General features: G+C 46.9%; 1 protein-coding gene across 3 annotated transcripts; it reads right to left on the bottom strand.

Moving 5' to 3' along the window:
- Positions 1-458: 458 nt before the first annotated feature.
- ZNF2 (zinc finger protein 2) lies at positions 459-14226 on the bottom strand. 3 transcript variants are annotated; one of them, XM_084777271.1, is made up of 6 exons: positions 13954-14226; positions 11986-12226; positions 8707-8776; positions 8166-8292; positions 5488-5601; positions 459-4453 (listed from the first exon to the last, which is right to left on the bottom strand). In XM_084777271.1, the coding sequence occupies exons 3-6, from the start codon at positions 8737-8739 to the stop codon at positions 3462-3464; spliced, it is 1266 nt and encodes a 421-aa protein (XP_084633397.1). In that variant the 5' UTR covers positions 8740-8776; positions 11986-12226; positions 13954-14226; the 3' UTR covers positions 459-3461. The 3 variants fall into 3 exon arrangements, with proteins under 3 accessions (XP_084633397.1, XP_084633398.1, XP_084633399.1); XM_084777272.1 differs by having other exon boundaries at positions 11986-12188; XM_084777273.1 differs by lacking the exons at positions 11986-12226; positions 13954-14226 and adding an exon at positions 11776-11927.
- Between the last annotated feature and the right edge of the window lie 80 nt (positions 14227-14306).

Below are 14306 nucleotides of genomic sequence, written 5' to 3'. Positions count from 1 at the left end.
CCCATAGATTTGTGAATCTCCAGCTAGTGTAATTTCCCACAGGAAATTAGCCAATTTGATAACCAGTTTGTATTTATAGAACAGAAAAAAAAGATCTACCCATGTCCTTTTTCCAATATAATGCCTAAATCCTAGTTAGACCCAAAGCTTCTTAGGTAAAAGCTCATTTTATTTCTTCCTGCCAGTGGGCTGTGAACAAAAGTGCTTCTTAGGAGAGTTTCTTATGACCTCCTTGCTGGCCGGACCACAAGTTGTCAGGGTGCATGCACGTAAACATGGCACAGAAGTGGAAGTGTTACCAGTTAGTCCAGAGGGAGTCTTAGCTGAACTTTGGGAAAATCTCAGTAAACCAGGCCTGGCCGCTTACTATAAAAACAAACAAATGTAATAGCACGAAGGAAAAACACATGGTTTAGGTGTGGCCACACTGGGAAGTCCACGTAAAAGCTGCCCTTGGTGTCAGTGGTAGATGGCTGTAGGCTCTAAAGGGGAAAGAACAAAGCAAAGACTAAGGGGTCTACACAGCTAGTGACCATAGGTTGTAAATTCACTGACCAGTAGCCTAGGCTGATGGTAGTCTTACAAGTACCAGACATTGCTGTTGCTGCCGGTAGTGCAGATCAACTTTACAAAAGAAGTTATAAATTGACCTTCCTACTGTCTTCAGTCACTTTTCCCAAAAGTATATTAGATCTGGATTTGTCCCAGTCTCATTTTACTGGCTATGGCAGAGTGGCTTAGACAAATAGAATACTAGACACTCCATTTATTTTGAGGAAAGACTCAGAAGTCTCAGTCAACAGACGTGTGTCAGTAGTACCCTTTAATTTTTCTGGACATTATGAAACATTGGGTATTGTCTGCACCCAGATCCTGTGATATTTTTCTTCAAGCTGTATAAGTTATATAAAATACACACAATAAGTGTATTCCCTGACAGTTTTCTGCTTCAAAAGAAACTGAAATGAATTTATGTTTATTTATGGGAGAGGATTGTTTGGCAATTCAGCTTCCTCTCAGGTCAAGAGAAACTCACCTTGGTCTGCTGGGATACACAACCCCTTTCCCAGGCCTTATCTTGCAAAAAGGAGCACAGACTCCCAAAGTGAAGGTTGCCTCATTCCTGATTTTAATACAACAAAATACAGGGCTTCCCCTGGAAAACAGATGCATTTGGGTACTCAGGGTCTAAAGTGTGGTAATGGGGAGTGTATTAAGTAAGATTTTAAATATCCAGAGATATTTTATTCAATAGAGAGCTACTGAGTCTGGAATAATGGGCAGAAAGGGGTCATGTGGAAAGACTGAGCTACGTTATGTGCCAAATGTCATTTTGATAGTGGCTTCTAATGTCATCCAAGTATCAAGGTGCCGGTTTGTGTTCCTAGCCTTCAGCAGACTTCTGGCTCAAGAAGTCATCAGAATGGCCCCTAGCTGACAAAAATAGCCTTTCCCTTTCCCTTCCTTATCCATGGTGATGGGCAGGGCCCAAATGGTACAGTCTGAATGGACAGACTGATGCCTACCAGATGAGACACGGGTCTTTATTTAGGAGGCCTCGGTGTGACTCTACCTGGCTTAGCATGTATCTCTTGAGCAGTGAAGGAGGAGGAAATAGAACGTGAATAGAAGAATAACTGCTGGGTTATTAGAGGCTGGAGTGTGAAGACTCAGACAGAAAGGAGGTGGACCCAAGCAGGTTTTGAACGGAGAGACCTTGGTATTCATTGAAACATTTATCGATCACCTAATATTTGCAGGGCAACCTGAAAGACAGAGAGCCCTATGAAATGACACCTCCAAGTGCTTCCAATCCAGTTGAGAAGATACTTCAGGTATATAAACTGTAAGACAAAACTAAGAGCGTGTTACTATAGTAGAACGGCTTTAGGCAGCCCCACCCTGAAGACCTGGCTTCACCTTGTGTGCTCTGTCTGTGAAATGCAGACAGCAAACACACCTATTTCTCAGCGTGAGGCTCAGCTGCTCTTGTCCTTGAGTGGAGTACGGTGGTTCGAATGAGAATGCCCCCGCAGGCAATACTTATTTGAATGTTTGCTTCCCAATTGGTAGTGTTTAGAAAGGATTAGGAAGTGTGGCTTTGTTGGAGGAGTATTGTTTTTAAAATTACATGTATTATCTGTAGGCCCGGCTAGTGATCAATTAAGACACAGACACTTGTTATATTTGAAAACAGCCTTAGTTAACCCGGGGCAGGGCAGCTATCAATCCTCTAAACTACCTCCCATAGTGGGGCAGGCATGGGATCCCTGCCTCACTTCCATGCCCTCTGTTTCCAGTAACTTCTATCAAGCTACCTCCCATCCATAATCCCAAATACTTGCTAATGTTCTTCATCTGGGCTGGATTCTCCATCCACGCCACGGGCCACGTGCTTCTCCTCCAGCTAACCCATGGCGGCCTTCCTCTCTTCACTTCAGGTCTCTCTCCTTCTGGGGGCAGTCTCTTTTTCTTCCCAGAATTCCTTTCTCTCTAAGCCCCACCTATCTCCTGCCCTGACCAGGTGGGATGGCTTTTTATTAAGCAAAAGGTGGGTCAGACAGCAAGTAGTAATTAGCATCAAAATATATCAGATTATCCCAACAGAGGAGGTTATGTCACTGGGGGGTGGGCTTTGAAATTTCAAAAGCCTGTGCTGAGACAGGTGTGTCTGTCTGTCTGTCCCCATCTCTCGGCTTACTACGTGTGTAAGCTCTCAGCTCCTGCTCCAGCAGTGTGCCTGCCTATCTGCTGCCACGCTCCCTGTCACCATGGTCACAGACTAACCCTCTGAAACAGAAAATCACTAAGACACCTGGCTTCACCTTGTGTCACCTACAGTGTATTAATATTTCTAGACTTCAGTGTGCTCATCTGTGAAATTCAGACAGCAACAGGACCTGCTTCATAGACCTAGCGAGGATCAGTTAGCCTGGCCCTTCTGAAAACTCACAGCTGAGTGTTGGCCCCAAGTGCTCAGTAAGTGCTACTACACCAGGACTAGGAGTGCTAAATGCCAGGGCACCAGGAAACAAGGCCTGTGCTCCAAACGCTTCACAAGGATTACAATCTATAGAAACTTCTGGAGAACTAGTCTCACAAGGTATGCCTGTAGATTCCCCTCCTAACATCTATCCTGTTGTCTGACAATCCCTCTCCGGCTTTCTTTGTGCAGTGCTGGGCAATCACACTGCGCGGCCTCATGCATGCTAGGCGGCATTCTACCACTGAGCTACACCCAGCCTCTGTCCGCAATTTAGAATCTGGAGCTTCACGTTTTAGCTTCTGCACTCCACATTAGTTCTGCAGCACAGTAGGTACACTGTTTACTTAAGACACTGCAGCAGAGGTGGTGGGACAGGGAAACAGTGGCCAGAGTAGCAAATGCTGGATTTGTAGGTGACAGGGAGACCTACTAAGTTTGTAGGAAAGCCCTTTGTCTAGCGCTGACTTCTCCCTGCTCAGTCTATGCCTTGTTTGGCATACCGCCTCTGATGCTGAATAACTGAGGACTTGGAGCTGAACTCTTTGCCGCACACACTGCACTCAAAGGGTTTCTCCCCTGTATGAACTCTCTGGTGTCGTGTGAGCCGGCACCGCTGGCTGAAGGCTTTCCCACACTCGTTGCACTCATACGGCTTGTCTCCAGTGTGTATCTTCTGGTGCTGTGTGAGAGAAGAGCGGTCAAAGAAAGCTTTGCCACACTCGTTGCACTGATAGCGTGGTTCCCCAGTATGGACCTTCTGGTGTCTGTTCAGGGATGTGACACCATAGAACGCTTTCCCACACTCGCTGCACTCATGAGGCTTCCTGCCAGTGTGGATCAGCAGGTGACGAGTGAGAATGCTCTTCTGGCTGAAGGCTTTCCCACACTGCTGACATTTATAGGGACTCTCTCCAGTATGAATTCTCTGGTGGCGAGTAAGGGACGACCGGTCAAAGAAGGCTTTGCCACACTCGCTGCATTTAAAAGGCTTCTCTCCTGTGTGAATCCGCTGGTGCACAGTTAGGGATGACCGGTCGAAGAAGGCTTTGCCACACGCACTGCATTCATACGGGCTCTCTCCTGTGTGGAACATCAGATGTCTACTGAGACTGCTCCTGTGGCTGAAGGCCTTTCCACACTCAGGACAGTCATACGGCTTCTCTCCAGTGTGAGTCCTCTGGTGGCGGACAAGTGAGGAGTGGTCAAAAAAGCTCTTCCCACAGTCACGACATTCCTGATCTTGATGTTTAGTGAGGGCTTTTTTGGATGGGGCTGACCTTTGCTGCAAGCTTTTATCCAAGGAAAGAGGTTTCTTGCAAGTCTCTGCTTTGGGACTTTCCTTCTCTGGTTCTAATGTACCTGCTAATGTTTGAACTTCAAGCTTAGAGCATAGAGAACTTCGCTTTCTATAGCTTTCTCTCAGGGTTCCTTCCGAAGCACCTAGGATCCCAGGCTTAGTCTCCCAGCCTGCAACAAAGAGAAAACATAGCAGGGACCAGGAGACATGACAGAGGAGAGCTGCTATGACAGATGTAAAGGTAATGCCTGGTCACAGCACAGGTCCCTTCCCAAATGGTCTTACACTTTGGGAAAGCCAAAGGCAGGAAAGAAATTTGATGGCAGACTTCTCAGATTACAGGACACTGGACCTGGGAGCGGGGCCGATAGCTTAGTTAGGGTAGGCTGAGCAGAGAGTTGGGTGACCAATAAAAATATCAGAAGTGGGGCTGGAGAGCTGGCTCAGTGGTTAAGAGCACTGTCCGCTCTTCCAGAGGTCCTGAGTTTAATTTCCAGCAACCACATGGTGGATCATGACCATTTATATTGGGATCTGATGCCATCTCTTGGCATGCAGGTATACTTGCAGATAGAGCACTCATATATGTAAAATAAATAAATAAATCTTAAACAAAACAAAACAAAACAAAACGGATGAAGCGCCTTTAATCCCAGCACTTGGGAGGCAGAGGCAGGCAGATCTCTGTGAGTTGGAGATCAGCCTGATCTACAGAGTGACTTTCAGGATAGAACAGCCAGAGCTATATAGAGAAACCTTGTCTTGAAAAACAAACAGACAAACAAATAAAAAGCAAAAACAAAACAAAAGAAAAATATCAGAAGTATATACAGGCAAGGTTGCAGTTCTGAGAAACAAGTTGATGAACACTTTTGTTTGTCTTTTGTTTTTTTGAGACAGAGTTTCTCTATATAACAGAGGCCTGGCTGTCCTGAATTTTGTAGACCAGGCTGGCTTGGAACTTGCAGCGATCTGCCTGCCTCTGCCTCCAGAGAGAGTGCTGGAATTAAAGCTGTGCGCCCCCAGCCAGCTCAGATAGATAACACTTTATTGTGTAGAAGGGAAAAGGGAACTGATGAGTAAGGGGAAACAAACACACACACAGACAACCTGAATTTGACAAAAGTAATCTTCCTAACATCCCTCCCACACCCAAATAACAGAAGGAAACAAAACCCCGCCCACCCTCTTCAAACCTGGTTACCTAGAGAGATGCTCTCCGGCCATTCTTTCTCCTCAGAGTCATGAAGACCCTGCATCCATGGCTCACCCCTTCTCTTCAGCTGAAGAATCAGATCAGGTCGAGGAACAGGAAGCCCTGTGTGTGGAGAAAAAGTAAGGCCGGGGGTGGCTGTGATGGAAATGCTTAGCCTTCCAAAACTTCATCTTGGCTCTAAGTCTAGACTCTTCCAGAAATGCAGAGCACAGACCAAATAATCCTGAGGGACAGTCAGGGCTGAGCCTCCTGAAAGGAACAAACGGCAGGCACCGGGGTAGTGCTCACAAAAGCCACCTCACAGGCAGCGAATGCAGGCTTCTCATGCAGACACTGGCAGGATAGAGGCCCTTGGCTCAAGAGGTGAGGTTTTTTGTTTTGTTTTGTTTTTTTAAACCTTGACTGAAAAAGCCTAAGGAAGAACCTCAATTTTGTTTGTTTGCTCATATTTGGTATAATGCTTTTATTGAAAAAAGCCAGTTGGTTCACTGGAGGAAAATCAAAGTTATGTACGAGTAAAAGGAAAAATTACCTTTCATGCTTTCTATTAATTTTCTTTCCTTCTTTTCATTTTGATACTGAAAGAACTTATATGTGACTCTCTTAAAGACTGCATAATGAGGGCTGGTGAGATGATTTAGGGGTGTTCCACACCTGCTAAACCGGGTGCTCCCTAGAGTCCTCATGGTAAAAGGAGAGAACCAATTTCCTCAGGTTGTCCCCTGACCTCCACATGCATGCTGTAGCACATGCACGCCCCTCTGACCTGCACACGCATGCTGTAGCACATGCACGCCCCTCTGACCTGCACACGCATGCTGTAGCACATGCACGCCCCTCTGACCTCCACACCCATGCTGTAGCACATGCACGCCCCTCTGACCTGCACACGCATGCTGTAGCACATGCACGCCCCTCTGACCTCCACACGCATGCTGTAGCACATGCACGCCCCTCTGACCTGCACACGCATGCTGTAGCACATGCACGCCCCTCTGACCTCCACACGCATGCTGTAGCACATGCACGCCCCTCTGACCTGCACACGCATGCTGTAGCACATGCACGCCCCTCTGACCTCCACACGCATGCTGTAGCACATGCACGCCCCTCTGACCTCCACACGCATGCTGTAGCACATGCATGCCCCCCTCAAATAAGGAAAGAAAAACACAATAAAATGTTGTAAGAATTTAAAAACCCGATAATGAAATGTACTGTTAAATTGAAGCTCTTTTTTTGGAAGCTCTTTTAATGTAATACATTTAAAGCATTAATTTTAATTAGCACAAATTTTCTACAATGTCTTAATGGCTATAGTTACAGTGCACTGTATGGATAAATAATTTAGTAGAACCCTACCAGCAGACATTTAACTGGTTTTAATGTTTTACTATTCGAGTACAATAGTGTGGTAACTGTCTCCTGGTGTGCTGTATGAACTGGTAATCCTATTACATTCCCTGGATCAATTTCTAGAAGCAATCATAGCTATAGCCATATGAACCAAGTTAGATCCTACTCCTGGAAACGCCTGAGCTCCACACTCCCTGTGCCCAGGCTTCCCCCAGGAAGCAGGTGTCCCCCCCACCCCCAGCTTGGGCCTGAGAAGCATCTGTGTGCTGTGTGCTGTTTGTCCTCTGACAGCATGGTCACTCTCATCCCTTCTGTGGCTTCCAGGCTCTGACCTCAGGAATTACATACTGTCTAATATTTCATGCTTCCAAAAGCTCAGGGTCTTCCTCAATGTCAACTGAACATTCTGTTCTCTTTGAGATATGACTTGGTCTGTTTAAGCTAATCTGGAAGCATATGTGTATGTTTGTAGGTATTAAACAGAAAGCCTTGCACATGCCAGGAAAACACTTCGCTACATCCTCAGCCCAGTATTTGCTTTTTAAATATAAGTCTGCAATGTGAATTTGACTGTTGTCTGCTGTTTTAGCTTGTTTCTGCACCTGTGGACTCCTGCTTCCAGAGTGGCCAAGACTATAGGTACACACCACTGTGCTTGGCTTCAGACTCTTATTCTGGAAGCTTCTGAGAGTTCCTTATTACCATTGGAGACTTCACCAACAGCTGACATCAGCAACAGCTCTTAATGTCCCCCTTGTCATAGCAGCATAATTATACAGTACCTTTAATAGGCATCTAAGATTGCCACTGAAACAAACATTCAGAATCAAGCACATCCTTGATAACCCTCCTTTTTACAGGTTCATGGGAAGAAGGCCGCACCTTCTCCCTCTGGCTTCTGTGAAGGAATCTACATCTCCTCCCACCAAAATGGCTCCTTGTTCTACCAGATGGAACTGAGGATATTACCTGCTGGCATGCTAAAGACCTGGACATATGAACTCTTCTGCTCACTGCTTCCAGAAAGCCAGATCCCTACATAAACCCATATGCTCTACAATACCCTCCAGACTGCCTTCTGTTGCTGATCAGGGAGGCCTGTGGCTGCCCAGTGTTAGTAACATCAGGGCAGCCCATCTTTCCAGGGCTGGCTTCACCAGCTATGCACCTAAAGCCACCTCCTTTGGCTGTTTTGTCTGTTGGGTGGCTCTGAACTCTGGTTGGGCTTGAAGAGGTAGTGATCCTCAGGCCATGCGACCGGCACTGGTCCAGGACAAGTTCTGACTCCTCCTCACAGGAAGCCTCCTTACCCAGTGAGATGATGCTCTCATAGTTTTCCAGCATCACTGCCTTGTAGAGTGACCTCTGCATGGGGACCAGACACCTCCACTCTTCATCTGTGAAGGTCACGGCCACATCTTCAAATGTCACCGACGGCTGAAAGCATAACCACACTCTCCCTTACAACCCTTTTCTTTCTTGCTGAGTGTTTCGTTTTTCTTAAGGCAGGGTCTAACTCTCAGTGCTCTATAGCATGGACCACACACCCAGCCTAACCCAGCACTCTCTGATGTGTGTGGGCTGATTCTCAGCCCATGACTGGCTGTACCAAAAGGACAGTCAGGAAAGAACTAGGAAAGGACCCTAGAATCCTCCGGGTGGAACTGTATTGTGCTTGGTGATAGGCTGGCAGGCTCAGGACCGACCAAGATGCTCAAGGCCATCTTACTTTGGAGCCTTTCAAAGGGCCTCGGGGTGGAGGGTTGTGAAGGAAGACACTCAGGATAAAAAAAGTGACTACATTTTGGCAACTCATAACAGTATTTCAGAAATAAAAACAAGTCTACTCACCTGACACCTGGTGGGTGGAGACGCAGCAGCCATTCCCTCCTACGCTGTTCTGGAAGGGAAGGAGAGAGTCCTAGTGAGGAAAAAGTGTGGGAGGAGAGAAGGTATGAGAACGAGCAGTTGTGGGGTCTCCTGACCTGTGTGGTAAGGCCCCTCCATATACCAGTGAGCAATGTAGCCACCTTCATATCCATCAGCTTACAAAGAGTAATCAAGGCAATGCCGTGCTCATTCCAGAGTTAGAACAAAAGCTACGGATATGGGAACCACAGTGCAGTGTCTCCTATACCATGATCTTCAGGTTCCCAGGAACAAGAACACAGTAGGATTTATATATTCACGTTTAAGAGTGCCCCGAGTGTTTACTGAGCAAAAACCATAAGCAACTTTAGAAATGACCATATGGATAAGACAAATAAAACCTGTAGCCTCTTCAGAGGAGGAGCATCCCATTTACGGCTCCTGCTGATGAAACATCATCTTTGACACTCTAAGTCTCTTCATCTTACTTTAGAACCACACTGACCATATCGTCTCACAGCTGGGCAATCAGTGACTAACCAGCAGGTCTAGTAGGGACATCCTCGATTGTTTTCTCTTGCTTTGATGAAACACTGACCAAAAGTAACTCAGGGAAGAAAGGGTGTGTACGGCTTATAGATTACATAACCAAGGGAAGCCTAGACAGAAGGCCGGAGACAGACACTGAGGCAGCGATTACAGAAGAACACCGCTTACTGGCTTTCTCAGCTACTTTCTTATACAGCCCAGGCCTACCTTCTGGGGGGTGGCATTATCCACAGTGGTCTAGGCCCTGCCATATCAATTGGCAATTAAGAAAATGTCCAACAGCACGCCTTTAATTCCCAGCACTCAAGAGGCAGAGGCAGGTGGAGTTTGAGGCCAGCCTGGTCTACAAAGTGAGTCCAGTATAGCCAGGGCTACAAGAGAAACCTTGTCTTGAAAAAGAAAAAGAAAACGTCCCATACAAACATGCTCACAGGCTGATGGACGGAACTCAATTGAGATTCTCTCTTCCCAAGGATGTCTAAGTTTGTATTTAGTTGACAAAAACTATGGCAGATAAGATCTAGTATGAGAATATGACATCCTTTGTGACGTTGGGACAATATGCTGGTGATGAGTCAAAATGCTATCGGGAGGCACAGAAGGAGTCACAGGGACCAGGGGTACAGAGTCACCAGGGTGCAGAACCAGTGGCTGTGCCTCACATTAGTGGTGAAACACTGGTGTTCATGGGTGCTTCTAGGTGAGACAAGGAGGTGAGTTCCAGCTGCAGCTTCACACGGCCGTGGAGTTCCAGAAGAGTCTTTTCCTCTTCCACCTCCCTTGGCTTAAGTTAGCTCACTGGAGCTCCTCTTCTCCAGTGAAGAGTTTAAGGACTGGTGGGTGTGGCGGTGCATGTCTGCAGTCTCAGCCTTCCTCAGCCCGGCAGGAAGGACTGAGGGAGAAATGCTGCAGCTTTCTAGGCACAACTGGGATCTGTGGTTTTGATGTGAGGGAGGAACAACATTATAGGCAGAGAAAACCCTACGTCTTGAATAAGTGGGAGGCAGATCTTTATCACATAAAGGACTACTACTGAAATTAGGAGGCGTCTTAGTCATGAGCAACCCCGGAGGGAAGATGCATCTGGAGAAACCAGCAGAGGGCAAACTACATCAAAAGGTGTCTTGGGAAGGCTATTCCAGCCTAGCTGTGTCCTCATTAGAATATGTACCTTAGGGACATCACTGGGACTAATACAAGGGCCTTCAAACACAGACATTCTCAGATTGGCCAATTCTCTTCTAGAAACACGAGAGAATAGTTACAAAGCTTTTAATTAACCATCGTCAACACATCATCTCTGTTGAAGGTTATCTGCAGCCAATCTCCTGGGTGTATTACACATATCCTTCGTTTTAATCTTTAAATAATGCAACTAAAATTTGAACTCTCCTAAGTATCTACAACAGAAAACTTGATTAGTTTCTTGTCCAGAGGATAGGCACACAACGGGGAACTACTAAACACCACCCTAACTAGTACTGTTGAACACTTGCTCTCATGGGGCTCTATGCTAAGTGCTTCTTATAAGGATAACTTAATTCCATCCTCATACATCAATAAGAGAGGTACAATTTCATAGCAATTAAGGCATTCAGGCTTTGTAAAAGGCAGAGGCAGAATTGGAAAAAGGCTGCCTGGAAGCTTTTAATTTCCATGTTTAAATTTACTTTCACTGAAAGATAGCCACAAAGTTAAGCAGATCTTTAGACTAAAATAGAAAACGCTGTAACACATCCCAGCATCTTGGTATGTGTGATATGCATGGCCGAAGCTTCATGGAAAACAGACGTGTGGTGACATCCACCTGTAAGGCCAGCACTTGAAAGGCTGAGGCAGGAGGACTCCTGGCTTACCACCGGGTAAAGCTACAAAGATTATTATCTCAAATGTAAAGGACACTAGGGAACTGCAGATAACCTCAATGGAGTAATAGACAACGGTCATCACTGGTTACTGGTGGTTGGTTTTAAGCTGTGATACTTCGACTTTCATGATGGAGAGAATGCTACCTCTAGAACTGCTCCTCCAATCTTTATTTGTGTTGATCTCATTTAAAACCTACAAAATACCCTGCTTGGTGGGTCTTAACCCTGTTGTGTTTCATACTCGGGATCGTGTCTGGCCTCAGTATTGTTCCTTTAACCTTATTTCCCACTATTCCTTGACAGTGCGTTCCAGCCAAAAGCATCTTAAATTTGCCTAAAGCCATTTGCCACTTTCTTTGGAGTTTTCTTCAACTCAAATCCGGTATCCTCCACGCACATCCTATGCTCACGCCAGAATATTCCGGCCCAAGATCGGGGGAGGAAGCGGGAGGAGGTGAAAGATGTAACATGAGACGTTTTCTGGGGGGCCCGGTGAGAGTGGAGTGGACGCCCCAAGACTCAGGGTACCACGCACATTCATGAAACACCTATTATGGAAAGAAGAAGCAGTAGCCAGAGGAAAGACTGGGACCTCCAACTTGAGAGCACAGGATCTGACACACAGTGGACGTACCCCACAAGGACACTGGTAGCGGTGTCCATGCCTGTGCCCCCACGGAACCCATGCACACCGGACCCGACGGTTCTCCGTCGGCGGTTCTCGCGGAATCTGGCCGCTCCAGGCCACGCCCACTAACCCTCCCCCAAGTCTCCAGAATCCCCCCGCTTCTCTCCGTCACTGCGTCCACTCGGCAGCTTGAATACCTAGACCCGCAGCCCTCACCTCTGACAAGAGAGCTGGGAACCTGCGAACGCCTGACCGCCTCCGGTCGGGAAGGCAGTGCGCCTGTGCAAAGATCTTCTGTCCCTGAGCTCCAATCAATGTGCTGCCCTCGCATGGACTTCATTTCCCAGAAGTCTCCACAGCCGGCGCGCCACAAGATGACGTATAAATCCTGCTTGAAGTTGCACTCCAGATCTGTGGTGCTGAAACGGATGGGGCGGCTATGTGTGGGTAACTAAACCTGGAGGGAGAACAGCTGTCTGGAGAAGGCGGACCTGAGCAGTGCAGCTGGGAGGAGGGACAAGTCGGATTTCTGGTTTGCCACTGTGCCAGGATTCCTGGTTCTTAGCCGCCTTTCTGTGGACTATCCCAAATGCATGAATCCAGACACATACCCGTTACAGTCTTCCATCAAGAATTCTTAGACAAGCAAGGCAAGGTGACTCACACCTGTAATCCCAGCACTTGGGAGGCAGAGGCAGGTGGATCTCTGAGATCAAGGCCAGCCTGGTCTACAAAGTGAGTTCCAGGACAACCAAAGCTACACAGAGAAACCTTGTCTGGGAAAAGGAAAAAAAAAAAGAAGAAGAAGGAGGAGGAGGAGGAGGAGGAATTAGAAGGAAAGGAAGAAGAAGGAGAAGAAGAAGAAAGTTCCCACTATTTTGCTATTTTAGTCAGACCCTGGATTGGGTGGCACCTTGGGGAATTTACACTCAAGTGTGTAACCATAATCCTGTATGAAGATGACCTACTGCTTCAAAGGAGCCAAACAACAGGCTAAACGGGCTTTAAACTTTTAGCTCAGTCCAGTGTGTGTGTGTGTGTGTGTGTGTGTGTGTGTGTGTGTGTGTGTGTGTTGAGACAGGACCTCTATATGTAGTCCTGGCAGGCCTAAACTCAGTTCCACCTGCCCTCTGCCTCCAAAGTACTGGGCTTTGAGATGTGCACCAACTCCCTGGCCTCTGTAGCTCAAAAAGGATGCAAAATTCCTAGGAAAAGACTCAATTTGTGGGGGAAAAAAGCCAATTACTGAATCTTCATTTGGCCCCAGGATATCTGGATTTGCCCTCTCTCTGAGGCTTTTCTGCAGCTAATTGGGCACTGCAGGATATGGATAGCAGAATTTAAGAAAACAGGCAGGCTGGTCTGCCAGAAACTAAATGAGAGTCCCAAACCTTTGTAATCAAGGGACCAAAGACCCTTCTTTTGATAGGCTTAACCAAGCTCCAGCACTGGGCTTTCCAAGACGGACAGGCTATTTCAACTACACACTACCAAAAGCAGGTTGACAACAATCCTCATTTGGCCACTGGATGGTCACAGATGGTCCCTAGCATACCTATCTGAAAAACTGGACCCTGAAGCCCAAGATGACCCCAGTATCCCCGGGGACTGAGCGTGATTTTTTGCTATCCCATCTCTGTCTGTACAACCCCCTTCCTAAAAACTTGATCTCTTCGGTTATCAGATAGGACCCCTCCAACATCAAGCTTTCTTAAATACAACCTAAACTGGCAAAGAGGTAAATTCTTGCACTGAGTAAACACACGCCTTCCTGATGTTATGCACTTGTGCTGCTATTTGGAAGGAAAGAGGTTTACTGAACTCCAAGAGCAGTTCCCTCCAATATTGGCCACAGGTTTTGTCTCTCACGCACACCATCCAAAAACTCTCCAGCGTTGCCTTATCTGCTACAGGGGACTCTAAAGGCTTGGAAGCACCCAAGGCATTCTCAGAAGCAATTATCCTCCATTTTGAACTCTCCGGAGTCTCCAGGGATTTTCAGACCATGGCCAAGACATTAGGTAGCGAATACTTACAGCCTGCCTGACAACCACTGCTCCCAGGAAAGGTGGAAGCCTTAAATAATATTCCGAATAAGCTAAGGAAGAAAACCCCCTGTGTTACTATTGCTGTGACAAACACCATGACCAGGGCAGCATAGAAACAGTTTATTGGGGGGCTTACCGTTTCAGAGGGAGAGTCCAGGACCATCATATGTGACTCATTTAGGTAAGCAGGGATAGCGCAAAAGCCATGACAAGTGAGGAAAAAAACATGGTCTAAAGGCTGGAACATGAGCGTGTCGAATGTTTCTGAAATCCAAGGTGATGTTTAATGCACTTTAGGATCTTATAGGAGTTAGGTACGAACTTCCCAAACTTTGTCTCATTCACCTCCTGGATCTTTCCTGCTGTGCCCAGACTCTTTCCCAGGACACGCCAGCTACTACCAGAAAAAAAATATCAAGAGCTAGCCCCGCCCTCTCTCCGCCCCTGCCTGGGGTCCTAGCGCGAGGACCCCTGAGAAGCTGTTCGTGG

The sequence above is a fragment of the Acomys minous genome (assembly GCF_964271855.1).
Source record: "Acomys minous genome assembly, chromosome: 3".
NCBI classification, from domain to species: domain Eukaryota; kingdom Metazoa; phylum Chordata; class Mammalia; order Rodentia; family Muridae; genus Acomys; species Acomys minous.
Note: the sequence above shows the minus strand (reverse complement) of the source record. Positions and strands in the feature narration are given on the sequence as shown.

Excerpts from the sequence above, each read along its gene's own strand:
- ZNF2 (XM_084777271.1), bottom strand. The coding sequence starts at position 8,739 with ATGGCTGCTGCGTCTCCACCCACCAGGTGTCAG. Across the intron at positions 5,602-8,165 it reads TGAGAGCATCATCTCACTGG|GGCTTCCTGTTCCTCGACCT; the intron begins GTAAGGAGGCTT and ends CTCCACACACAG. Across the intron at positions 4,454-5,487 it reads GCCGGAGAGCATCTCTCTAG|GCTGGGAGACTAAGCCTGGG; the intron begins GTAACCAGGTTT and ends TCTTTGTTGCAG.